Below are 25,080 nucleotides of genomic sequence, written 5' to 3'. Positions count from 1 at the left end.
CTCTTTCCCTGATAGAAATCCATCCAGCACTGGAAATCTATGCCTAAGGGACTTTGCTATTATTAAATTAGAATGACAGATCCTAAAAACTGGGCCTTGGTGAGGTTAGGTCCCAGCTAAGCTGCCCACTGCCATCCAGCCCTGGCCATCTCTATCCAGGTCAAGGCCACATTTCTGTCTTAGCCAGCAAGATGGCCAGCCCCGAGGGGCCTGGCCAGACAGCCCCACCCATGAAGGTGGCCCCCAGTCAACCCACCAGCTGATCACTCTCAGCTCTTACCATACCAGCTCCTGGGGCCAGGCTGCCCAGCAGCCTTTCGGGACAGTCAGCTCTTCAAACATTTGGCCACACTTCTGGGGTCTTTCAAGTCTCACGGTGGAGTTTCAGCTCTGACTCCCCCACTTGCCCAAATGATTTGGGGTTTTCAGATTCTGGTAGTCAGTCCCTTCAGAAAAATAAGAGTGGACAAAAAGGGGAACGCTGGAGTTAAGCGCTGGAATTCTTTTTTTTCCTGGTTCTTTTTTTTCCTAGTTCATCTTTAAATTAAGGTGATTCCTACTCGAGTCTAAGGGTGCTTTCTCAGCCCACTGAAGTGGTTTCAGTTGGGGGCGATTTTGCCTCCCAGAGGACATTTGGCAAAATCTTGAGACATTTTTGGTTGCTACAACTAAGGGAATGCTACTGGCATCTAGAGGGTAGTGGCCAGGGATGCTGCTGGGGCATGGGAGAATCCCCACAGCACAGAACCACCTGCCCCAACTGTCAGAAACCACCATCGAATTTAGAAATGCTGACCAATTCTAAATCTGCCCCCACCCTGTGTACCTGCCCCCACTGGTCTCTCCCGCAGCATATCCCCCCTTTTCCTCTCCAGGGCTCCAAGTGTTTCAGATTCTATCACCAGGTAGATCTCTCCCCTTGCAGGTTTACTCTGCTCTAGGGATTTCATATCCAGATAAGGATACTGTCATTTTGAGGGTGGGGTCTTCACCTTTTCTTCTAAACTTCAGTCCCATCCTCCTAATAGACTGTAAAAATCTCCACCCAGAGACCCTTCCTTCCCATCTGCCAGGTCTAAAACCAAACTGGCTCTGCCACCGTGCCAGCTTCTCCCCAGATTGGCCCCAACTTCCCCATCCCGTGCATGTCCGTCGGATCTTCTAGGTGCCAAACGTTGGCTCCCCCGCCCCTTGTGCGTAGCGCAGAAGTTGCTAGGGGTCTTTGGGGATCTCTTCCTTCAGCCCGCCTGCTTGCTTCACTGCATGTGGTCCTCTCTGCCTTAAAGGTCATGACCAGCCACGGGCTCCTTTGTTCTCACCATCCTCCACCCGGCCTCAACCTGTCCTAAAATTAACCTCAAAACCTCACTTGCAGGACCAGGAAGAACAACAACAACAAACAAACCTACTCCATTTCCTACCAAAATAGCCTTAAAACTGCTTGCCCTGATACCCCACGCTGTCCTCAGAGAGCTCCTCTCCAATTTGTCTTGCCTTTCTCTCCCACGGCTCCTCCAAGCCGGACAAGGTGGCCTGTTCTCTTTACCCAGCCATGTGCCGAGTTTCCTGCTCTTGGATCTTTGTTTGCTGGTAGGCCATCGTCTCCCGTCCCCACCCCTCCTTCTGTTCACAGCCTGGATGTCTATCCCTCTGTGGAGGCCCATCTGAAACTGCATTTTCTCCAACCAGGTCCCCCACCTGGGGGGCTTTTCTTTCATTTTTATGTGGCTTTTCCTCCACGAGAGAGGCCTGCTCCCTGCCCGGTCTGTATTCCGTCCACGCATGTGCTCTCCTGGCAAACAACCAGGATGCCAGAGGGCGTGCTGAAGGAAGGGGCCCTCCCTGCAGGCTCGTGGGCATGCGGAACAGAGGCCCTGCTCCCATCCCTTGAGGAACGCCGCTTTGGGAAAGGGCAGGAGTGAGCCGGGCTGCGCGCGGGGCCTAGCGAAGGCAGACCGTCTCCTTGGGCCCCATCACGGCCTCCCTGGGCCTCCAAACCCCGACATCTACTGACCTTCCACTTCGGCAGGGCTCAGCATCCCCGGGACCTCAACTGCTTATCCATCTGGGGCTGCTCCTCTGCATCGGGGCAGCGAGCCCCCTCTCTCCTCGGGGTCGGGGCCCTCTACCTCCAGGCCCGCCTCGCCTCGCCTCGCCCCGCCCCGGCGGCGGATCCCTGTGTTGGGTGGGTTTGCCCACCGCCATCAGCGAGAGCAAGGGCTGGCTCCCGAGAGCCCCCACCTCGCCTTTCGGCCTTCGGGACTTGGGGCGCCAGGAAGCGTGACCCCACGGCGCCCACCGGCCTCGTGGCATCCCAGGCCTGGCCGCCATACGCCCGCCCACCGACCGCTCCAACCCACCCCAGCCTCACAACCTCTTAGGGCGTTCCAACGCGGCGCCCCCTATTGGACCTCCCACTCATATCCGGTTTCCGGTCCGGCGCCCCCTGCTCATTCGCCAGGCAGCTTTGATTGGCGTGACCCCGGCCCAATGGCTGACCCAGTCTGGGGTCTGAGGAGAGTGAGTTGACAGTTGCGACCCAGGTAGCCCATTCAGTGGATGCCGAAATGGCTGAGACTTTACGCGTGGGGGTAGTTGTCCAAAGTTTGAACCAAAGTTCTTTGTTGGCACTTGAAAGGGTATCGACCCGTAGAGCTGAGACGATACACCTTTGGGGGCTTCCAAACGTTACCCGGGGTCCGACTTTGTCAGATTTCTTCTGCGCAGCGCGGCCGCGAGCATGGTCGATGCGGGGGCAATGATGCGCTGTGGCCGTGGCCCCCTTGTTCTAAGAGGGATGCGTTCGATTTACCAATATTGGAGCGTGCGTGCATACGTGGTTCGCCCTCCTGCAGCTCGTAGATACAGCGATCCAGGCAGTGCGCGCCGCTTGCCGCTTGCCGCAGCCCACTCCGTGCAGCGCTCGTCCTGCCACCTCTCCCCACCCCAAGGCCAGGGGACCACCTCCCTCTTGCCTAGCTGCCTTGCACCTAAAAGTGGCTCACGGGTCCATGTCACCCACTGGCAAGACAGAACTGATGCCCGTGTCCTGGGTGTTACGTGAACCGCAAGCAGAAATTTTTCGCGGGGCTCAAATCCCTCTGTAGACCCCAAACCCAAAGCAGTATGTATGCACGCCCCCAACCCACCCCGATGCTGAGGGCATGTATCCCCACCAGCTCTGAGCCCACCATTGCCCTACGGCAACAGGAGCGCAGCCAGACGTCTGCCGGATCTCTGGCCGGACTTAATGCCGCCGTGGCGGCTCAAGCATTGGAAAAGTAAAGCAGCTGCTGTGGGAGACCGTAGCAAGAGGAGAGGGACTGAAAGGGGGCAGAACGGGGGTGGAGAGGGGCTGGAGAGAAGCTAGAGGAACTGTCCGACCAACCCCGCAGCCGGTGCCCGAGGCAGGGAGCGGCGCGCCGCGGCTGCAGCTGCCGGCTCGGCACGGTGTGTATCGTTGGGTTCGGTGCGCACGGGGTTGTTCAATCTCCGAGACCACCCTAAACCAGCCATAAATTTCGAGTAAAATTCCATTTAACCTTTCCCCCCGAACGGTAGGACCCCCCAGAACTCTGGGGCCTGCACTCTCTGGGGTCCCTGTGTGCGTCCTGCGCCCCCCGTTCCGTGCCGCGGCAGGTACCGCTTAGAGAATCTCCGTGATGCGTGCGCGAGACCCTCTTATCCCCTTGTATTTCTCATCATCCCCATAAACAGGAAAGAACCCTGCCTGCGCTGCCCTTGGCTACTGCGGAGACCCCAGAGTGTGATGAGGATGGGGGACATTTAAGTGTTTTTTAGGAGCCAGCCTCGGCAAGCCGGCAAACAAAAGCTACCGAAACGACTAAACGGTGGAAAGTAACCCAACACGTTTTAAAAACAAACTGCGTGCTCACACGCTGCAGCCCCTTGCCCCTCGCCTCCTTTCTGCTCCGCCGGTGGGCTCACGACCACCTGTCGCATCCCTGCGCGGTCCTACACCCCCTTCCCCCGCGCCCAGAGCCTTGCGCTCCAGACTTGAAGCTTTAAGATTGGAGGCAGTCCAGGGCTGGGGGGCTGCGGCTCAGGGGTTCTGGGGTAATTTGGGGTTACGAAACACTCCTGCAGTCCCCCCCTCCCCCCGAGGAGAGTCTGTTGGGTCTGGGAGGGAGGGTTTCAGCTCCTGCGCTCGAGCAGCCCGGGGCCCACGTCTTGCGTCACGTGTCCCTCAACGCAAGAGAGCTCTCTGGCCAGGGGAGAAGAGAGGAGAAAGACTCCAAATCAGTCAGGGAGAGGACTGGAAGGAGCCAAAACGTCCCTGCGAGGCCTGCGCTCATCAGACCCCTTACCCAAAGTCCGGGGCTCCCGGCGCCGGGAGCAGGCTACCGGAGCCACCTTGGCACCGCGGCCGGCGTCCTCTGGTGGCGGAGAAAGAGCACTACGAGCGATTTTCGGACCGAATCGGCGCGCTCCTCTGATCCAAACAGGCGGGGCTGGCCTGGAGCTAAGAGAAAGAGATAAGAGTGGACGAGGCAGGCCAAGGTGGGGTGTGTGTGTGTGTGTGCCAGGGGCAGCCTGAGAGGATAAAAAGTGGCCAAGAAGGAGCCAAGACTCAATGAGCAACAATAGAATTGCTTCTGCCACCAAGGAGGGGTTGATGCCCTGAACCCCCAGACCTCAGAGGGGTGGAAAGTGAGGTTGGAGACCTTCCTCACTGGCACTTTGATTTTTTTAGAAAAAATTTTTTTCACCCTAGTTCGGTTGGGTGCTCCGTTTTACGGGGCCCCAAGTTTATTTTAAGAAGCCGCCACCGTGTTATGGGCGTGCGCAACTGCCTCGACGGCAATAATATGTCAGGACAACGCAATAGCCCCCCTGAACACGGGGAACAGCCCGAGCAACCACCTTTGGAGGCCCCAGGGGCAGCTGCCTCCGGTGCTGGGACTGGCACAGCCGAAGAGATGGAGACCGAACCGCCTCACAGCGAGCCCATCCCCATCAAGACTGAAGGCGAGGCCAGTGGACCCCCAGAAGTCTCCCGGCCCAACTTCCAAAGCCTCGGCCAAGCCATCAAGGAAGCCGGAGCTGGAGCCCATGGAGGCTACAGTCCACCTCCTGAGGAAGCCATGCCCTTCGAGGTCGAGCAGTCCAGCTTGGGGGGCTTCTGGCCTGCCCAGGAGCACCCTGGAGACACCCCTGGGGCCGGTGCAGGCCTTGAGACCTCCAGCCCAGCGATCATGGAGCCCAGAGCCTTCAGGGAGGCCATACCAAGCCTGGGAAGCTACAGCCCTCCGCCAGAAGAAGCTATGCCCTTTGAGTTTGAGCAGCCTGCCCAGGGAGGCAGCAGCCAACCTCTCTTGCAGGTCTCAGACCTTGCTCCAGGAGGCCCAGGTGCGGGGGTCTTTAGAGCTCCTCCCCAGGAGCCCCGAGCTCTCAGACCTGCAAACGCAGGCTTCAGAGGAGGCTGCAGCCCTCCCCCTGAGGAGGATATGCCATGTGAGTTTGATGGAGCAGCCTTTGGGGACGACAGCCCACCCCCTGGGCTCCCCCGAGCTCTCCCACAAATCGACGGCAGTGGCGACAGCCAGATCGCGCCGGTCGCGGTCCCGAGTGAGGTCCTCCTCGCTCCCGCCGCGAACGAGCCCCCCCTCCGGATCCCAGGCAGCGGCGGCAGCCCATCTCGAGAGGCTGTCAGACCTCCTCCACACTTCGCAGGCGACAGCCCCCCAATGGAGATCTCCGGACCCCAGCGCGAAGCTGGCATCGCCCCCGATGGGGTCGACGACGCTCCCGTCAACATGGACAGCCCCCCAATCGCGCCTGACAGCCCGCCGATCGAGGTCTCCGGAGCCCCCGTTAAGAGAGAGCCGGCGGAGGGAGAGAGACCCCCAGCCGAGGGAGAAGAAGCCGACATGGAAGGAGGATCAGCCTCCGCTGCCGCAGAGGGAAGCAAAGTCCCCGATCCCGGGGATGGAGCCCCGGCTGCCGGGGCAGCCCCTGCCTCTCCAGCCGCCGGGGCAGCCCCTACCGTCCCTGCCTCTCCGGCCGCGGGAGCAGCCCCTGAGGCTCCAGCCGCAGGGGCAGCCCCGGCCACCCCTGATAGTCCAGCCTCTGGGGCAGCCCCTGCCGCCCCGGATGCTCCTGCCGCCGGGGCAGCCCCAGCCGCCCCAGCCGCTCCTGCCGCCCGAGCAGCCCCAGCTGTTCCTGCCGCCCGGTCAGCCTCAGCCGCTCCTGCCGCCCGGGCAGCCCCAGCCGCCCGGGCTGCTTCTGCCTCCCGGGCCGCCCCTGACTACGGAGCCCGACCCAAGATCGGTTTCCTTAGACCCCCCAGCCCCGAGATCCAGGCTGCCGACCCGCCTACTCCGCAGCCTCCTCGCGCATATGCCTGGCGGGGCAGGTCTGAGCGCTGCTGCGACCGCTACGACGATGAAATCTCGGTCAGCAGCGACAGCGGAGACGAATCCGACGATGGGACCTTCGGATGTCGCCGCTGGTTCCTGTCCAGACGAAACCGCCGCCGCCGAAAGCCCCGGCGCAACTTGCTCCGCAACTTCCTCGTCCAGGCTTTCGGAGGCTGCTTCTGCGGATCTGAGAGCCCCCAGTCCGGAGGCTCAGTCGGCCCCAAGGTCAAGAAGGTTCCCCTGGCGGAGAAGCGCAGACAAACACGCAAGGAAAGCATCGAGAAGCGCGCCCAGAAGCGCGCGGAGAAGAGACGCAGCAAGCTCATCGACAAGCAACTCCAGAACGAGAAGATGGGCTACATGTGTACGCACCGCCTGCTGCTTCTAGGTAATGCGGCGGACTCTGCCCGTGGAGAGCAGGGCCGCCCGGGCGCCCCGGGAGCGGGTGGCTGGGCTGCCGGGTGGGACCCGGGGCCTGGCCGCGGGAGGAGTGGATCTGGGCAAAGGCGGGAAGAGCCTGCTAGAAAGTTCCAGTGAAGGGCCCCAACTTAGCCCCAGGAACGGGAGGGTCCTGGGTGGGCTCGGGTGGCGAAGTATATGCCCCTTAGGGAGAAAAGTGGTGCCCTACAACACTGAGGGTCGTTTCCAGCTGGACAAACCAGGGCCAGCGACCGTAAGACGGCGCCGAGTCGTGGGGTGGGGGACGGCAAGAAAGGCGGGGGATTCAGGTGAGCCAGGAACTGCCGGGGAGGGTTGTGGGGTTGCTCAGGCTAGGCTGGCTGGGGCCGTGGTGGTGGGTTGGGGTCGCTGGGGAAGGCGCGTCCCCGCCTCGCCTGGCACGGCCGCTTGGACCCAGACAGCTTGTTGTTGGTGTGTGTCGGTGTCCATATTGTGTCCGCCTGTGCATGACATGCTCAAGTGTTGGCCAGTTCCCATCCCTGGCACCCCAATCACCCGCCGATTGTGTATTTGTACCGGGGAGTGGGCTGTCTTGTGTTGTGCGCCATTGCGCGGTCAAAAACTTTGCGTGTTCGCAACACTCCGGGGGTACCTGTGCGCTGGCGCTCTGCAGCGGGCGGCGTGAAAACTGCGGAAAAGGTAGCGGGCGATGTTGGGGCCACTGGCCGGGTGGGGGGAGGGGGCCGCCTCCGGCCGGCCTCCATAACCTGTTTTCTGTCTGTCTCTCTCTTTCTCTCTTTTTTCCCCTTGCGCTAAGCGTTTCCTCACTTCTCATTCGTTCGCCAAACCCTCCCGCCTTTTCGGTTGAAAAACCAGACACTCAGGTATCTGGGGAGTCCGGGGCTGTGCGCATAAATTCGGTATTCTGCACACACTTGGCACACCTGGGGGGGGGTGGAGGATGGAGGGAGGAGGAGGAAAAAAACAACAACCCACTTAACCTGCTGCAGGCAAGTCTGGATCCCAAACCACGCGGGGGCCGCTTCCGGGGGCGGGGTGGGCGTGGCTATGGTTAAAAAATATGAAATCATTTCTTTCCTAGGGAAGAGCCTGAGGTAAGCCAATCATTTACACGTTTACAGAATAAATACAGTAGGAGGGGCTTGATTTCAAAAGAGAGGGGTCATGGCTTGGGAGCGAATGCCCATCCTGTCTTTGCAATGCAATTAAAATAAAACTTTTTAAAAAATGTTTCCAGTGTATTTTAAATGTGTGGACAAAATATGAGAAAACTGTGAGACCTGTCGATGTTCACATGCGAATTTTTTCAAGCAGCTTTAGCTGGGGGCAAAGAGGCTGAAGGTAAGCTTCCTCTGCATATGGGTTTGGGAGACAAAAACAGGAATAACCCCCTTGGAAGGGTCCCTGTGGGGGCCCTGGCCCTGCCCCTCCTTCTCTGTGCACCCCTGCCACCTTCCAGGGGCCCCTCCCCTCCCCAGGACCCTCCTCTCGGGTCTCGCAGCCCTTCCCTGGCCCCACCCAATTCCCCCCGCCCCCCTCCCCTAGACTCTCCGGAGCTCAAACCTGGGGCTTGACTCCCGTTCATCACAGCAGCCATTAGCAGTGGTCTCTGTGGCTTAAGTGAAAAGTTCAAAAGTGAAAGTTCCCCCTCTCCATTTCTTGATTGTCAAAGATCTTTCAAGGGATTTCAAGATCAGTGTTTTTAAGGCTGTGCTACATCTGTTTGCAAAATGTTTTATACTGTGTGATGCCTTCTGTTTCTGACCTTATGGACATAGTCGTATGCTGTTGTGATGTGTGCCTCTCATGAATCACAGTTTTAAATGTGACGGTCATTTTCTTTATGCCCACCCAGGGGAGTGATGACAACATCAGTTCCCCGAGAACATACAGAAGGGAGGTAGCTGCACGTGTCGTATGTCCTGACTGCCGTAAAGGCACAGAGCCTCACATGACAACGTGCTGTTTTCCTGCTGACAACTGATTTTTGCGCTAACAGTTCCATTTCAATATTCTAAGCATAGCTCTGGGAAGCCAGCCTGTGACGGGGGTGGGGGGCACAATTGGGGACAGACAGGAGAGCCAAGTGCACCATGTGCCCTTGACCCTTAATTGGCCCCCTTAGATGCTGGGGCCTCGGTTGCCTCACTTGTGAAATGGAGCTTTGGAGCAAATCCTCACGAGCTTCTCCTTTGCTCCGTGTGGTGAAGCTCTCTTCTGGGGGGTTGGGGTGGGGCTGGGGAGCACAGTCCACTTAAATCAGGGCTGGAGGCTTATGCCATAGATGATGCAACACCAACCCCACAGCAAACAACCCATGTCTGGGGTTGAGCCTTCAGAATATCAGAAGTTCCCCTTGCTTATCCTTGTTCCGTATCCAGGGGGGAAACTCCCCAGAATTAAAGGACATTCGCTGGGGCCACTCTGCCATCATCCTGGCTCTGCACCCAGGTCAGGCCCGTTTGGATGCAGTGCAGTCCTGCAGACTGAACCCTGGGCCCTGCCTAGCGTGAACCGGGGTTCAGAGAGCCAGCGTGCCTGCTGGGGCAGTGCTGACTGTTGAGCCAGGCTACTCCCTGACAAGGTCTCCCTTAGCCAAAGTGACAAGAGAGGTACCCCCCCCCCCCCGCCGAGGTCTGCATTCCTGATTGGGGAGGGGGAGAGGAGGACACTTAGGAGAAGGCTTTTCACTAACATTTAATTCCTAACATCCAAAGCAGCGCATCCGTATATGGACGCAGCCCTGAGAGTGTAGATCCAAGACCATCCTTTGACATGGTCCGAATTCGTGGCAAGCAGACTCATCTGTTGCTTTAAAAATGTGTGTGTGTGTGTGTGTTCATGTCTCTATACCCTCTCCATTTGTGTTGCCCATACGGCTTAACCACAGGACAGGGCATCTTCAAAAGGAAAAAGATAAATCGGCAGAAATAGATAAATCGATAGATGACCAGTGGCATGGCTACAGTTCTGGAAGAGCTAAAGAGTTGAAGCCTTTTTCTTAACACTGTCCAATAACAGACTTATTTCTGCCTTCCTATTGTCTTCTTGGATAATTTTGGTGGCTTCAACATATTTGGGAAACCTCATCTGGGTGAGAGCCTCAGTTTTGTAAAGAATGGAAGGGACTGCTAGTTAGAATTTCTCAGCACCTGCTGCATGTATTGCAGGCGTGCAGGCAAATGCTACCTACAATAATGGCTATTCTGCCATGGCCCCTTATTTATACTGTGAATCTCAATTAATTGTATGATAACTTATTTATGCTACCAGGTGCAACCTTGCTGCAGCCATCTCATCCTGCTGGTGCCCCGTTTTTCTCTTCTTTTTTTCGGTTTAGCCATTTTGCCACCTTCAAAATGCCTCCACGGAGCTGGTGGGTGCAGTGGGAAGGGCATGGTTTATCAGGCCCCACACCTCTTCTTTGCCTTTAAACATCCAATTTCCTATAGGCTGTTTCTCCAAAAAAAAAAGTTTTCCTATACAGCCAAGTTAATTTTGATAATTTGCCGACATGGCATGTACTATGGAAAACTGGTACAAAACCCCCGAAAGTGGGGTTTGTCCCTTTTTTGTATGTTCCTGCCGCCCCCCACCTCCAGCTTGAAAGGGGGTAGCCTCAGAGTTCTTAGGAACCTGCAGGAGTAGTGGGTATACATAGTGATGGCACATGCTGCTTGTCTTTTTAAAAGCCTTTCATCTAGTCGTCTTTGTCCTTTGCATCAGCCTTGGGCCCTAAAAATATCATGGGGCCCCCATTTCATAGGCAAATAAACCAAAAGCTCAGAGATGAAATGTCAGGGCCTTTAGCTCAAAGGCTGCAAAAGGGACCCCAAGTTTCTAATTCAGATACGACAGTGCCCTCCTCCCCCCCCAAATGGGGCAAGGAGCCATAGAGCATAGTTTCAATAGAAGGCATGATCATGCTAGGTGTTCTGTATGTTCTTAAAATCCCTTGTCAGATGACAGGTGTCCAGTCTTCTGCTTCCAGAATTATCGCCAGAGCCAGACAGCTCCCTGGTTATAAATGTCCATTGCGTGTCCATGAAACTCACGCCTCCTCATTTCTGGATACCTGTCATTGCTGTGGCCCAGATTGAGTTTCCACATCTGCTTCAACTCATCTGCCAACACTGCAGCCTTAGTTTGTTTGTGGGACTTTTTCTTTTCTTTTTTTTTTAATGCAGGTTTTCTTGACAGTCTTTTGAAGACCTCCTGATAGTGTTTTTCAGCAGGGTCAGAAGCTTTTCTCTCTATTCAGGTGTCCGCTACAAGGGTAATTTAAAAACACCGTTGACTTTGTGCCTAGCTCCCTCCATTTTTAGCATTAGCCTCTAATAGATGCTAGAATCTCCTGGCCTGGATCTAATGACTCTATTAAAATAACTCTTGCTCAATAATAATTCTTCATAGCGATTATTTTTTTTAAAGTATTCTTTCCTTTTAGTCAGGGCCAATTCCTTCTCCGTGAGAGTTGTTGCATAACCTTAAAAAATCACCTTTGACTTTTATCAGAGAAGGTTGGTCTTAAGCAAAAAAAAAAACAAAAAAAAAAACAAAAAAAACCCAAATTTTTTTAGAGAAGGGGACCTAACTGGCTCCATTTGAAAGTCTCCAGACCAGCCCTGTGTCTTCTTTATACACCCAGTTTCCCCACCAGATAAAACTTAGCCCCCACCCCCACCCCCAGCAAAACAGTGGCTTTCCACATTCCTCGACTTTTCCGGGGCTCAGCAAATGGAAAGTGGTTCCTACCCCTGTCCATTTCTTTCCCCGGGGGCCACGGTGGGGTTTGTGCCCCCTCCCCAGGGTTTTTCCCGCGGTTCCTCCTGGAATGTGGAATGAACATGCCGGTAGGTCCATTTCAAAAATCGGATTCCCCAGGAAGGGCAGCAGTTTTGCAAAAGAGAAAGGGCAGGGCCAATCGATGGCCCAGGGTTCCCACCAACAATTAAAAGAGTGAGTAGAGGAGGAGGGCAGGCGCATGGGCCAGGCCAGGGATCTCGCTTCGGCCCCGGTGCCCACCCCATTCCGGCCCCATGAACGCCACCCTCAGTGGATGTCTCTGAATTAGACTGAAAGGCTCTTTGGCCTTCACATTCCCTTTCTGGCCTGTGGCCACCTGGGCCTAAGCTCCTCATCCCTTCGGGGGGCGAGAGAAAGATGGGCTCGCGTCTCTGTCTCTGGGCTTCTGCTGAAGCATCCGCAGGTCCAGAGTGACAGGAACTGAGGTGGGCGCGTGGCATGGAGGTGGGCCAAGGGGACTGAACGGGAGAGGGAGGGGCATGTCCAGAAGAGTCAGAGGAGGATGTGCCATTTCCCTTAATCCCTCTAAAATGGGGGGCCGGGTACCAGAAGGGACCTTACCCCGCCCCCCGCCCTCCGGAAATGGAGAGAACCCTTTAACCCAGGGCCTGGCACCGATAAATGCTGCTCCTTATGATGAGGAATTTGCTTTTCTTCCCGGACTTTTCTCTCCCAACGAGGGGGTCTTGTCTGTTTTCATGTGTGCGTGTTGCTGTCTTCAGTGGTGCTGTTTTGTTTGCCGTGTTCCCCGTGAGACGGGCGACGGACGGCGCGGCCTAGGCACCCATTCTGTTTCTCTGTCTCAGCATTTCAGAAGCCACTCTTTGGCCCCGTTTTGTGCCTCAGGATCAACCCGAGCCGTAGACCGCGGACACCTTGCCACATGTGTGAGCGTGTGGATCCCTGCTGGGTGAGCGGCCAGACGCGGAGGGGCCTTCTTTGTTGTTTTTAACTTGTCCTGAGAAAGGGTCACCCGTCCCCTCTGCCGCCGCCGCCGCCGCTGCCGCCTCCTCCTCCTCCTCGCGTGATGGCCCCTTTATGTAAATCCGCTCGCTTCTGCGATGGAGCCTGGGGACCTGAGCACAGGTCGCTCTGTGCTTGTGCCACATGCAAAAAAAAAAAAAAAAGCTTGTCTCTAGTTTTGCCTCCCGACAGCCAGATGGTGACGCGGGCCAGCCACGGGGGACGGCGAGGAGGAGACCTCCAAGAACCAGGTAGGGAACACCTCGCAACAGCCACGTTGAACGTTTCATGACCGGGGGGGGGGGTCCCCGTGCTCAGCCCCACGGAGGATGCGGGGGTCTCCAGGGAGGGGCGCCCGGCTCCCGGCGCGACGCCTGGAGGAGCTTTCCGCAGGCGGTGCCGGGGGCTGTCACCAGGGCGTCGGGTAACTGATCGGTAACTGATCGGTGATGAAAATGAAGGGCGTGTGCCTGTCGCACTTACTTAGAGGGAAGAATCCCACGGGGCACCGCAGGGTAATTTGTGAAACCCCAGGAGAATTCCCGAGCGTGTTGCCTCGCCGAGCTCTGCCCACAGAACGTGAACGCTGGCGCTCGCTCCGTGTCTTAATGATTCAGTTTGGGGCGAGGAGAGAGGTAGCAAGGTAGCAATTGCCATCCGATCCCGAATGTGCTATGACTCAGTCGGGGCTTCCGAAGTTGTCACACATACGTGGTGTGTGGGACACTGCGAGTACTTAAACTTCCTTTCATGAGCGGGGGCCGCGGAGGAAGGTGTCTGGCCCCCACTTTCCAGGGAGCCGGCCGTCCAGCTCCGTGTATCCAGGTCTCGCCTCTCCCCCTCCGTCCAAAGACCATGCTACCTCCCTCCTCTTTCCTCCCTGAAGGCTTCTGCCTTGCCTCAAACTGACCGCGAGCCTGCACACGGCTGTGAAGGTATTTCTTGCAGGCAGCCTCCATTCAGGTAAGTTCGCAGCCGTGGGGTGTTTTTGGACATGAAAGCGTAATTCGTATGAGAAGGCGCAAGAACTCAAAGCAGGCCTCGTGGTGGCCCCTGGGGACCAGGTCCCCTATCTTAGCTACTGTTCTTCCCAGCAACCTCGACCGTGGGGACCACAGGCCTGGGCCTCAGTTTCTTTAGGAAACGTAGCCGATTGGCCCCTTTCAGAAAGAACGCAAACCCACCTATTGAGTAGGCGGTGGCACTTGGGAAGTGTGGCGCTGCTTAAATGGCTGGGGCCGCTCAGACACACCCTTTTAAGAGATGCCGCGTGCTTATCGGTGGTTCTGTAAGGTAACGCCTGAGTTTTGTGGCCTCCGTGGGCTTCTAACATCATAGAAAGTGTCCATCTTAATTCCTTCTAGCCGTCCCCTGTCTGGGTCTTTTAGGACTCCAAGATGCTTAATCAACTTACTCCTAAAATCAGACCCGTCATTCAGGGGTCCTTCTGCCCACTGCCCCCACAAAGAGAAATTTTATTCATGACTGCTTCTGGAGGGGCCCAGAGATAGCTGCTATTCCAGGTGGCCACTAGATGGTGAGATGACACAGGCAGAAGAAAGGTGTCACATCCACAGGAAAAAACGAGAGAGGAAGGGAAGAGCCCGCAGAGGCAGAGCAGGGTCCCCCCCACCTTTACCCGCCCCCCCAGTCCCGCCCCTGCCCCCAGACAAAGCCTGGATTTAATGGCCCCCAGGCGTCCGTCAAACCTAGCCTTTTATTGTTAAGCTGTGACTTTTCCCTGTTGAGTCTGGGCTGGGGTTTTAGCATCTCCGGGGGGCTCTGTCTAACCAGGGGGACCGTAACTCCTACCCACTGGATGCCAGGAACACACACACACACACACAGCCTCCCACCCCACCCACCACTGCCACATACGCACACAGTGTGACAGCTGAAATGCCAGTCATTGCCAGGTGGCTTCTGGGAGGTGGGGGGTGGGTAGATGTCACCCCGAGTTGAGAACCGCCACCCTAACATTATCAACAGCCAATTCTGGGGGAGGTGCAGACCGTTCCTGCTGTCGCTCGAACCCCTTAAAAAGTTATCCTCAGAGAGAGGGTTACTAGCAACCCGCCGGAAATGGTGACTGCAGTGTTGGTGCTTCCTGGTAGAAATCATTCCCAAAAATCTCTGAAAAGAAGGGGACCTCGGAGCTCCCTGGTGGCTCAGTGGGTTAAGGAACCAGTGTCGTCACTGCTGTGGTGCGGGTTCCACCCCTGGCCTGGGAACTTCCACATGCCGTGGGTGTGGCCAAACAAAGAAAAGGAAGTGACCTAGAAGGTCACCAGATGACCCTAAATAGATGAGAAAAGGGAATTCGTCCAGGGAAGTAAATGATGAATTGGCCCAAGACTGAGATTAACTGAGTCGGGCCTGGAGCTAACCAGTGGGCTGAGTGAACCAGGGCTTGCCTAGATCTTAACCCTCAGGCGATCACGTCCGCCACTCAGGGGTCCTTTGGGGGCCTTGGTCCACAGCAGGCAGGGTCTTGGCCTTGTCTGCCGTGCACTGTAGAGAAGGGGGGCCAAGATGACAAGACCAGCACTAATTGTCATTGTTATATTACTATTATTGTTGCTCATTCGTGCTGTCATTGGTACTAGCACTCGTTACCCCATGGCTGCGGATAACCCATCCGCTCTGGGGCGGCTGGGGCCCCACTGTGCCTGTGTCCCCCCGACACAAGGGGGGCCTGTCATTGGTAGTGTGTGCCCACCACCCACAGGGTGTGGGGCCTGCCAGGGGCGTCCTCTCCGTCCCAGGCCCTCAGGGAACCAGCTCATAGCATAGAGGTCCCCCCCGCCCCCGGCCTTGGAGCACTTGAAGTTTCAGGGCAGGAAGTGACGCAGTGGGGTGGGTAGGGGGGCCGTGGAAGGAATGCCACTGAATGACTATGCTGAGAAAGGCAAAATTGATCCTTTAACTTTGTGGTACAGCAGAAATGTTCACAGCCCTGCGAATGAGCTGTACTTCAATGCAACTTCGAAAGATCTTTTAGAAATAAAACATCCTTGTGTCAATACATAACCCAGGGCCATTTCCCGGTCAAGAGAGTTGCACTTGGTTTTCGATAAGATGGCCAAGCCCTCCACACCCCCACCCCCTATGCTAGGACAGATTCTATAACCAATACCTTGGAATAATGACAATAGGAATACATGATTTTATTTTCAAATAGTGGCCGAGTCCCCCAGCTTGTACCTAACCAGCCTCTCCCCCAGGTAACCCTTCTGGGAGCAGACAGTTGCTTCTTTCTTATATTTTGAGCCGCAGATATTTGCATTTTTGCCCTCTTCTGATCTTCTAGTAGAGCTTTCAGATGCTACTGATGCATCAGAGAATTCATTTTTTTGGACGAAAGGTTTTTTTTTCCCCTTAGAGACCTTGGAATTTGTGGTCTTTTCACTTAACTGCAAAGTCTAGAAGGAAAAAAACAAAACAAAACCCTCCTCTCCACGCCAGACAGCTGTATGAATTTAGACTTTTGCTTTTACTGTCAAGATTACTTCAGGGTGGAGCCTGATTGGTAATTTGATAAATTATATATTGGACATGTTCAGTTGAAAATGCCATTTTTTAAAATAGGTTCCAAGTGTAGGTAAGCAAAGTGCCTCCAAAGATCTTATTGCAGAGTCCTCGAAACTACACGTGGCATGTTTTTTGAGTGTTGATTTTGACTTTTTGCCTGAGACCAAGTGCAACGTCTTTTCAAGGAAATGCTTCGAAGGCTCCGGCCAGAACCCAAAAACAAATGGCCAGATGTCAGGGGAAAAATTTTTAAAGTTGGGTTGCCAGCAAACGAATAGCTCTTCCTATTTAAACACTTAAGTGATTTCATTTCTTCCTTTTTTCACCACTCGAAGGGAAGCATATTAGACCCTTCTGTTTTGCCAACAACTAGCCAGGGCTGGTTTTAAGATGGACACTTGAAGGAGGTTCCCCTTTCCCAGTATGAGTCTCCAGACGTTTTCCTGGCGGGACCCGGTCACCCCCCAGCACCCACAGGAAATCGTTATCCTTGGGCGGTTTGGTTTCTAGTGAGAGCCTCTGGTGACCACTGCCTGTAATTTTTCCAAGTTGCTCTGATTGGGGAGGGGGTGGGCAGAGGAGCCCTAGCTTCTCTAGGGGGGCACCAGGATGGTGGACAGAGATCACTGGGTAATATTAGAGGGTTCTCATGCCTGGAACCTTGGTTGATTCCCATGCTCTAGTCAAGGAGTCCATGAATTTGCCAAGTGACACCCAGAAAAGGCCAAATTTTGATTCTGCAAAGTCCTGACAAGGGACCATGTTGCGATAACTCTGCCAGGGTCAGGGGAAGGGCTTCAGTGTGGTGGGTGGTCCCAGAGACAGGCGGGGGTCCCCCTCGGGGCTCAGCTTTGGGCACCGAGAGGGCCAACCCCAAACCCCACATCCTTGCAGACATCTTGTCCTGAGGCTCAAGTCCACAGCGGCAGAGGTCTCTCCTCTCTTCTTCTGGCCCTAAACCCTTGACTCCCCGGAGACAGTGTCTGACGCCCCAGCACCGGGGGACATCCTTCCTTCTGCCAGGAACAAGGCAGGAGTTTAGGAAGCTGGGATCCTGACAGAGGCCACCAGGGCTGCCTTCCACTGAGAGAGGGTGCCATCCCCTTCCCCGCAGAGGTCCGCCCAGCTCAGAGACGGGGAAGCCGAGACCAGCCTCTTAAGGAATATTCCCTCATTTCTTTCTTGATTTCTCTTTTCTTTCTCCACCTCTCTTTCTCCTGAGATTTTTTTTAAAAGATAAGATTCTTATGGGGAGGGGGTGGTCTGAGCAAGAACTCTTTTTTTTTTTTTTAATAGGGAAAGACATGAAAACCCCAACTATGTAGGCCCAGGAAGCAGACACTAAAATAAAGCAAGCCTGCTCCAAACTGGCTGGCAGATGGCGCTCGGCTTTTACTGTTGAGAGCCTGGCTTTTCAGAATTCCCTGTGAGCTGGCGGAAGGCTCAGCTCCCCAAGCCCCTCCGCTGATCCTCCTTCCCAGGGACCCAGCCCCGCCCCCAAGGCCCAGGGCCAGCTTGAAAGGTTTTCCAGTTGAACAATGGCTATCAGAGGACAGATCCTGTCGCTTGGAACTAGTGGCTCTGTGAGACCCTAGCCAGGGCAGAAAACGCACTATCAGAGTGACCGCTACATCCTCAGCCCGCGTGCGTGCCCTGGGCCTTCCGGGAACCAGTTCTGGGGCCTTGGGCAAATCCTTTATCTTCTGGGTCCCTGCTTTCCCCATCTGAAAAATGAGGGGTATGTCCTCCTCACTGTAAAACTTCTTCAAGTCTCTCCTAAAAAGTTTGAATAGAACAGGTATGCCAAACACCCCCTCCCTGACGCCCGCCAGCCCCGCAGACACACACTCTGCCCTTTCAAGCGTGCCTTCCAAGATGGCAGATTGCACAGGAAACTCTAGGCCTCGCTCTTGCCCCTTGATTCATAATTAATAATTTCTGGGTACCCATCACATTGCAGGAAGTAGAGGAGTGTGGGACTTTTTTCTCACCCCAATCGAGAGCTAGAAAAGAACTCCAGATGTGGGCAGAGGTCCCTTTTTCCATCAGGGAAACCCAGGGAGCCTTCCTGGAGGAGGTGGCATTTGAGACAGTATGGGAGGATGCAGGGAAATGAGGGAATAGGATTTGGGGTGGATGTGTGATGCTGTCTCAGAACATACTGGCTGAGGGGGACTCCTTATCGCTTTTTCATCCATGAGCACATCGTTGGGGTTTGAGGGTCACCGAGATGGCAGGGCTAGTTCTCATTTTCCCCCCTCTACCGCCCCCCCCCCCCAACCTCTCAGGGCTGCAAAACCCCTGTGTGCTAAGGCGCATGCTTACTAGGAAGAGTCTTCCCAGCTAAGTTGGGACCCCTGTCCTCCATCCCAGGCCTGACCCTGGACTTGGGGGAAGGTCACTTCTGCCTTGTTGAGGCCAAGTCTCCAGGGGAGGGGAGGTTGCCTCTGATGGTGGCTGGGGCCAAGTTCCTCGGTTCCAAAGAGAACAGGCATCCTTGCCATTCCCCCGTCCCGCAGCAGCTGTAAAATCATGAGCTCATCTGTTCGAGAAGGGCCTCAAGAACTCCTCCTGCCAGGGCCTCCCGAGTCCCTCCCGTCATGGGAACGTATCCGTTCCCAGTGAAACCTACCCGCCGAGCCCATCCTTAGATGCGTCCCCTCCTCTCTTTCTTTCATAGTTGAAAAATCAAAGGACCTGATAAAATACATCAACGTCGGGCAAAAGCTCTCCCCCTTCTGCCATGAAAATCCTCTTCTTTAAGTTAACAAACTTTATTCCCACATTCTTCGCCTACGCGCCCAATCTTCTGGGGCGTCTAGAAAGCTTTCCTTACCTTCGTGCTCGTCACCCCCCCCCCACGTGCAGCCCGCCCCTTGGCCGGGATGCGGGGGCGCCAGGACTCTGGGTGGGGGGCGCGGGGAAGGCAGGGCAGGTGGGCTCCCCCCCTGTCCGGCCCCTTTTCTGGGCCGTAGAGCGCCTCCCCCACCAGAGGTCAGCAGAGAGCGCGGAATGCCTGGGAAGCTCGCAGGAAGTGGGATCACTTAGAATTTTCTAGATGAAATGTTAGGAAGCGCAAGGGAAAAAAGCCGCAGGTTTTTGCGGGGAGGGGGGCGGGTCTCGGGGTTGGGGTCTCAAACTGTGCTGGGTGCCAGGGAGCTTGGCTTTCACACCCATCCTGCCATTCTGGGCTTGGGGGCCATGGGGCCTGTGCATTTGGTGGGTGTCTTTGCCCGGTTCTCCCCCCTCCACGACACACACGCCTTTTTCCTTCTGGGGGCCATGCCCGCTCAGCTCAGTGTCCCCCCGCCCCAATGCCCCCCGGTGCCAGGCCAGCCCCTTCCCCTTCCCTCGGCGCTGGGAACCCGCACCCCATACTCTCCCCGGCCCCTTTCCCTTTTTCTTCCAGAAGTTGTACTTATTGTTAAAATGACATTCTAATATTACAGGAAATCCCCCACCCCGCCCTTATCCTGTCCGGGTTTTCTATCTCCTTATCTCCCCCTGTCCTCTGCCCAGATGTATGGATGTCTCTAAAGAGGATGCGACCCGCGGGCACCATTTCATCTCGAGGCCCCCCCCGCCGCACTGATTTCCTTAGCGCTTTTCCCACGTTGCGCATTGTGTCCTTTCGGGGCCGGTGTCCTTGCTCAGCCCTTCTGCCCGGGTTGCGCAGGGGGCAAAGGGACCCGCTGCCCTTGTCTTTCCTCCCCTGCACGTTTGCGAACCCCCCTGAGGTTAAAAAGCAACTCTCGCCAGCCTGTTCTTTCCTGGAGAGAGAGAGGTGCCAAAGGAAGGGGAGAGAGAGGGGAACACAGGAATGAAATAAAAAGTTTGACAGAGAGAGAAGGGAGAGCGAAAAAAGCGCCGTTGGTAAACTGGGCTCTGAACCCAGGAACCCAAGACGGCTGCCTGTCCTCTAGGAACTTAGCTTCTGGAAGGGAAGCGATCTGATCAGGTTGCAAGTCATTGAAGCTGCACCAGGCAGAGCTGGAGAGAGGCCAGGGCCAGCGGCCAGCGCAGCTGAGGGGCCAGGCTGGCTGGGACCTGGCCGAGGAGGGCTGGGGAGGCAGGCCCAGGAGTCCAGGGCGGGAGGGGGCATCCACCCCACTGCCCACGCTGTCCCCTGTGGGTCCCAGGAGCGCAGGGTAGGACGAGCAAAGGGGGAGGCTGCAGGGAGGGGGGGGCAGCACCAAGGCCCCTGCCTCCCCTCCCCACGGTCCCCTGAGCTCTGACCGCTGCCTGCTCGCCCAGTGGGCCCTTTCTTGCTCCCCCAAATGTTCCTCTCCACATTCTAAAATGATGGTTCCATTTTTTATTTTGTATTTTATTTTTTGACGGAGTCCTCTGCCCCCTTCTAGCACAAACTCGACTTTCTGAGTGTCTCTGCAAGCCTTACCCCACTGAGTGGTTGGATTGTAAGAACCACTGGCCCCCCCCCCCCCCCCCCCGGGGACCTTTTTGCCCTTCAAGAAAAAAAACCCATCTTTGTGAGTTCTTTGGTTTGGTAATTCCTCACAACCAGACAAGGTAAATCTGAAGGGTGAAAGCAAACTCCCTGTACGGTAGGCATACATCTCAGACACGGAGGAAATCCTTAGCCGTTTACAGGTTGCTTGTCCTCGAGAACTTGGCTCCGGCTAGACCCAGTATCAGCATTGTGTGCTTTTTTTTTTCTTTTTTTTTTTTTCCTTCCTTCCTCCCTTCCTCTTCTTCCTTCCCCACACTTTTGAAAAACAAGTTTTATTCTCCTGGGTATGTTCATTAGAGAGAGACAATTCTAGTCAGTGAGGAGGGGGGCTGGGGATTGTGCAGGAGACAAGATTGATTGCTGAGGGCTTGGGAGGGGGGGCCCAGTGCACGTTATACCCAAATCACTCAGGCTGTTTAAAAAAAAAAAAAAAGTGCAACAGGAGAGCAGATTTCAGCTTCCTGGCGTTCGTGGGGAAAATATTCCGTCAGCTGCCTCTGTGTCCTGTGCTTTATTCATTAGCTCAAGTGAAAAAAAAAAAGTCTTGTCCTAATTTGTGGGACTGGGACCCCATTCTCGCAAGTTGGGCCTTTAAGGGGGGAAAACAAACAGCACAGCTCACTGAGGCAGGAGACGTTTGCTGGGTTGATCGTGATGCAGTTTGTTCTCAAGGGTTAACTTCTTCTACCAGGAAAAGTTGACACTTTTCCCAAGCCCCCCCAGTTAGAAATGTGTCACTAATTGATTGGAGCTAAATTTGCATTGCTTTGAGACCCAGCAAAATGGCCGATTAGGGGCCCATGCGGGAAAAACAATTGCTGTCCTAAGAGCCAGGAAAGGGGACTCACCCCCAATGTGCTTATTAACTGGGCCTTCTGTGACCTTTTGGAATTGCTGGGGGACAGGGGGTCCTGGCTGGCCTTCAGAAAGAAAGAAAGGATGAGTTTGGGGGAAGCGTTTAATGGGAATTGGGCAGAAAATGACATGCTGAAATGAGAGAAATCATGGTTCCACATGAAAACAGTTGTCACAAATTAATTTTTCCAATTTTTGACTCTTGGCAGAGCTGAGGTTTACCTCACACGTAGATGGTGTCCAGCTTGGCAAAGAGCATGGGATGCTGCCCAGTTCTTGGTGCATCTGTACCCATTTTCCCTCACTGATAAGTGATTTCCTAATTGAGGCGTTCAGGTGGATGTCAAAATGGCTTTGTTTCCTTTTTGCCTTTCTAGTAGCATCTCTTAACTTGCAGCAGCCACTTGTGCGTCTGCCAGGCCTCTCAGAAGGATGAGATCCTTGCCGGGTCGGTGAGTCTGCCTTCGTTGAGGCATTTTCATTTATTCATTCATTCACTCAGTATACACGGATTGAGCGCCTAATATGTGCCCTTCCCCACGGGGAAGACGAAGGTATGAGACACTGCTGCTCCCTTTGATGGGGTTTTACAGGGAAGTTGAAGACAGCGGGTGGTCTCCACTGGGTGACTAAATAGGGACTAGACTTGGGAGCTCAGACAGGACGGAACCATTGTCAAAAAACAGACTTCAGCAACCTCCCAACACGTCTCCGACCTAGTCGAGCAAACCAAATCAGGGGTTCTGTAGAAGCGTTGTTGAGTCCCGGTAACGAGACTGCAGAAAACCCAGAGGGATCCGCTGGGGAGAAACCAGGGACTGTATCTAGACAGGCTCACCCGTTGGGATTCCCTTGCAGCCCTGAGGGAGCCTCTGCGGGTGCGGGGCGCCCACCAGGCCTTTCTCCGGGAGGCGCTGGCGGAGGCGCGCTGGCCTCCCGGGGCTGGGCTGGCCCGCGGAGGGACGCCAGGGCCGGCCCAGGGCCAGGGAGGAGAGCTGCCCTCGGCCGGCTCCCTCTCGGGTCGGGGCCGCCTGGAGCCAAACCAGGCCTCCCAGGGGCTTCCAGGGCTGAAATTTCTCCTAGGGGGTGGCCCCCAGTTTGTCCACCTAAACGTAGGATCCTCTCTCTGTATGTAGGATTTGTGCGAAGGATGGGATGGGAAAATGCTGTTTGTAGTTTGCAGTCAGGGCTCCTGATGTACTGTGGAGGCTTCCGTCTTAGCTCTGGCCTTCCCTCCATCTTGGTTCTAGGCCTCCCTCTTAGGTCCTGGCCTTCCCTCCATCTTGGTTCTAGGCCTCCCTCTTAGGTCCTGGCCTTCCCTCCATCTCAGTTTCCATCCTCCATCTTAGGTCCTGGCCTTCCCTCCATCTTAGTTTCTGTCCTCCATCTTAGGTCCTGGCCTGCCCTCCATCTTAGTTTCTGTCCTCCATCTTAGGTCCTGGCCTGCCCTCCATCTTAGTTTCTGTCCTCCATCTTAGATCCTGGACTGCCCTCCATCTTAGTTTCCATCCTCCCTCTTAGGTCCTGGCCTTCCCTCCATCTTGGTTCTAGGCCTCCCTCTTAGGTCCTGGCCTTCCCTCCATCTTGGTTCTAGGCCTCCCTCTTAGGTCCTGGCCTTCCCTCCATCTCAGTTTCCATCCTCCCTCTTAGGTCCTGGACTGCCCTCCATCTTAGTTTCCATCCTCCCTCTTAGGTCCTGGCCTTCCCTCCATCTTAGTTTCCATCCTCCATCTTAGGTCCTGGCCTTCCCTCCATCTTAGTTTCTGTCCTCCATCTTAGGTCCTGGCCTGCCCTCCATCTTAGTTTCTGTCCTCCATCTTAGATCCTGGCCTGCCCTCCATCTTAGTTTCCATCCTCCCTCTTAGGTCCTGGCCTTCCCTCCATCTTAGTTTCCATCCTCCATCTTAGGTCCCGGCCTTCCCTCCATCTTAGTTTCTGTCCTCCATCTTAGGTCCTGGCCTGCCCTCCATCTTAGTTTCCATCCTCCATCTTAGGTCCTGGCCTTCCCTCCATCTTAGTTTCTGTCCTCCATCTTAGGTCCTGGCCTGCCCTCCATCTTAGTTTCTGTCCTCCATCTTAGATCCCGGCCTTCCCTCCATCTTAGTTTCTGTCCTCCATCTTAGGTCCTGGCCTGCCCTCCATCTTAGTTTCCATCCTCCATCTTAGGTCCTGGCCTTCCCTCCATCTTAGTTTCTGTCCTCCATCTTAGGTCCTGGCCTGCCCTCCATCTTAGTTTCCATCCTCCCTCTTGGATCTGAGCTGCCCCCGGTCTTAGATCCTGAGCCCTGAGCCTTTTTTTCTAATGCAAATAGAGATAGTCGATATTCAAGTAGTGTAATTAATTCCCTGTCATCGTGGAGAGAAAATTGCCCTTTAACTGCCGAATTGAATCCCCGGCTTTCCTCTCACAAACACTTTCGAGTCCTCATCTATCCCTTGCCCTCGGAGGGCCGCCTTCTCCGGGGGCTCCGCATCCGATAGGTGATTTTATAAAGTCCGTGTGTCCACAGACAGGTTGGGAGGGTCTGGGGGTCGGGCACCGACGAGGGGCGCCTCTGTGCAGCCGCGCTCAGAGACGGGGACTGGCTCTGGGCCCCGCGTGGGTCCCGGCGGCGGCGCGGGTGCGGCCTTTCCACCGTCCTCACCGGAGAGGCACGAGCAGCAATCAGTGCGAGTGAAAACCCATTTTCAGGACGTGAGGTGAAGCTTGTTTACCAGCTCAGAGAAATGCGTTTGCCAAGTCACTTTGAAAACGTCTTTATTACAGAGGCTGCCTCTGTAAATGAATTAGTTCTGTGCAATTACCTCCCCTCCGCCAGCCCCAGGCCCTCCCGAGTCCGGACCCCTGTGTCCGGATGCCTTGAGAACGACGGCCGTCCTGGGGAAGTGATTTGAAAGCCGTGGGGCCACGAGGCGCAGGAAATTGCGCTGACCCCTGCCGGGCGGCCGCAGGGTCCCCGATCCGAGACCTGGGGCCGGGGCACCTCCGAGAGGGGGTCTGGCCAGGCCTCCTCACCTCCCTGCAGGTGGCTGTGTTCTGTTCACTTAATCCCATTAGCTGGCAGCGGCTGTGGGGCTCCCCTTAAGGGACATTTGCATTTTAATAAAGGGCTCTCTGAGGCCAGAAGGCTGAGAGGGCCCCATTTTTAATAGTGCAGCAGCATTCTAACCAGAAGCGCTCGGGGGACCGGGAGGGGGCTTTGGGCAGTCGCCCCCCCCCCCGCCCCCTGAGCCCAGGACCCCCCCACCCCCCAGGTACCAATGGGCAGCAGCGGCGGCGGGAGGGGGCCCCGGTGGCAGAGTCAGGTCCAGATCGAAGCTTCAGTGCCTGACTCACTCCGGCTCAGGCCGGTAATAACAAGCCCCGCGTTTTTCTCCATCGTCCACTGCTCTGACACACAGAATAGTCAGGAAATAAAAGATCTGAGTCCTATACAGCTGCTTTGCTTTCTTTAAAAAAGGAGGGAAAAAAAAAAAAAAAGTCGGGGGTGGTGGGGAGAAGAGAGCAAGGAGGCATGAGGCCAGGCCGGCAAATAATGAAGCAGCAGAGCCCAGCTTGTTGCTGGCTTGTTACATAAACAGCCCCACCGTCCCGCGTCGCAGCCCGAGGAGAAAGTGGTGCTTAGTGATACTTGGGTTGGCTTCACACCTGAG

The 25,080-nt window shown here is 55.6% G+C and overlaps 1 protein-coding gene across 1 annotated transcript; it reads left to right on the top strand.

Moving 5' to 3' along the window:
* The first annotated feature begins 4,240 nt into the window (after positions 1-4,240).
* Positions 4,241-24,758, top strand: LOC125122358 (guanine nucleotide-binding protein G(s) subunit alpha isoforms XLas-like). The gene is made up of 8 exons (XM_047770542.1): positions 4,241-6,768; positions 6,989-7,076; positions 7,597-7,663; positions 11,275-11,320; positions 11,610-11,653; positions 12,915-12,993; positions 22,285-22,446; positions 24,682-24,758. The coding sequence occupies exons 1-8, from the start codon at positions 4,797-4,799 to the stop codon at positions 24,756-24,758; spliced, it is 2,535 nt and encodes an 844-aa protein (XP_047626498.1). The 5' UTR covers positions 4,241-4,796.
* The last annotated feature ends 322 nt before the right edge of the window (positions 24,759-25,080 follow it).

This window comes from Phacochoerus africanus, chromosome 3, assembly GCF_016906955.1.
Source record: "Phacochoerus africanus isolate WHEZ1 chromosome 3, ROS_Pafr_v1, whole genome shotgun sequence".
Classification (NCBI taxonomy): Eukaryota; Metazoa; Chordata; class Mammalia; order Artiodactyla; family Suidae; genus Phacochoerus; species Phacochoerus africanus.
Note: the sequence above shows the minus strand (reverse complement) of the source record. Positions and strands in the feature narration are given on the sequence as shown.

Bases quoted from the DNA above. Each gene is read 5' to 3' on its own strand.
- LOC125122358 (XM_047770542.1), top strand. From the start codon at position 4,797: ATGGGCGTGCGCAACTGCCTCGACGGCAATAATATGTCAGGACAACGC. The intron at 11,321-11,609 runs GTTGGTCTTAAG...CCCCCTCCCCAG, and splicing joins TTTGACTTTTATCAGAGAAG to GGTTTTTCCCGCGGTTCCTC. The intron at 12,994-22,284 runs GTAACTGATCGG...ATTCCCTTGCAG, and splicing joins GGCTGTCACCAGGGCGTCGG to CCCTGAGGGAGCCTCTGCGG.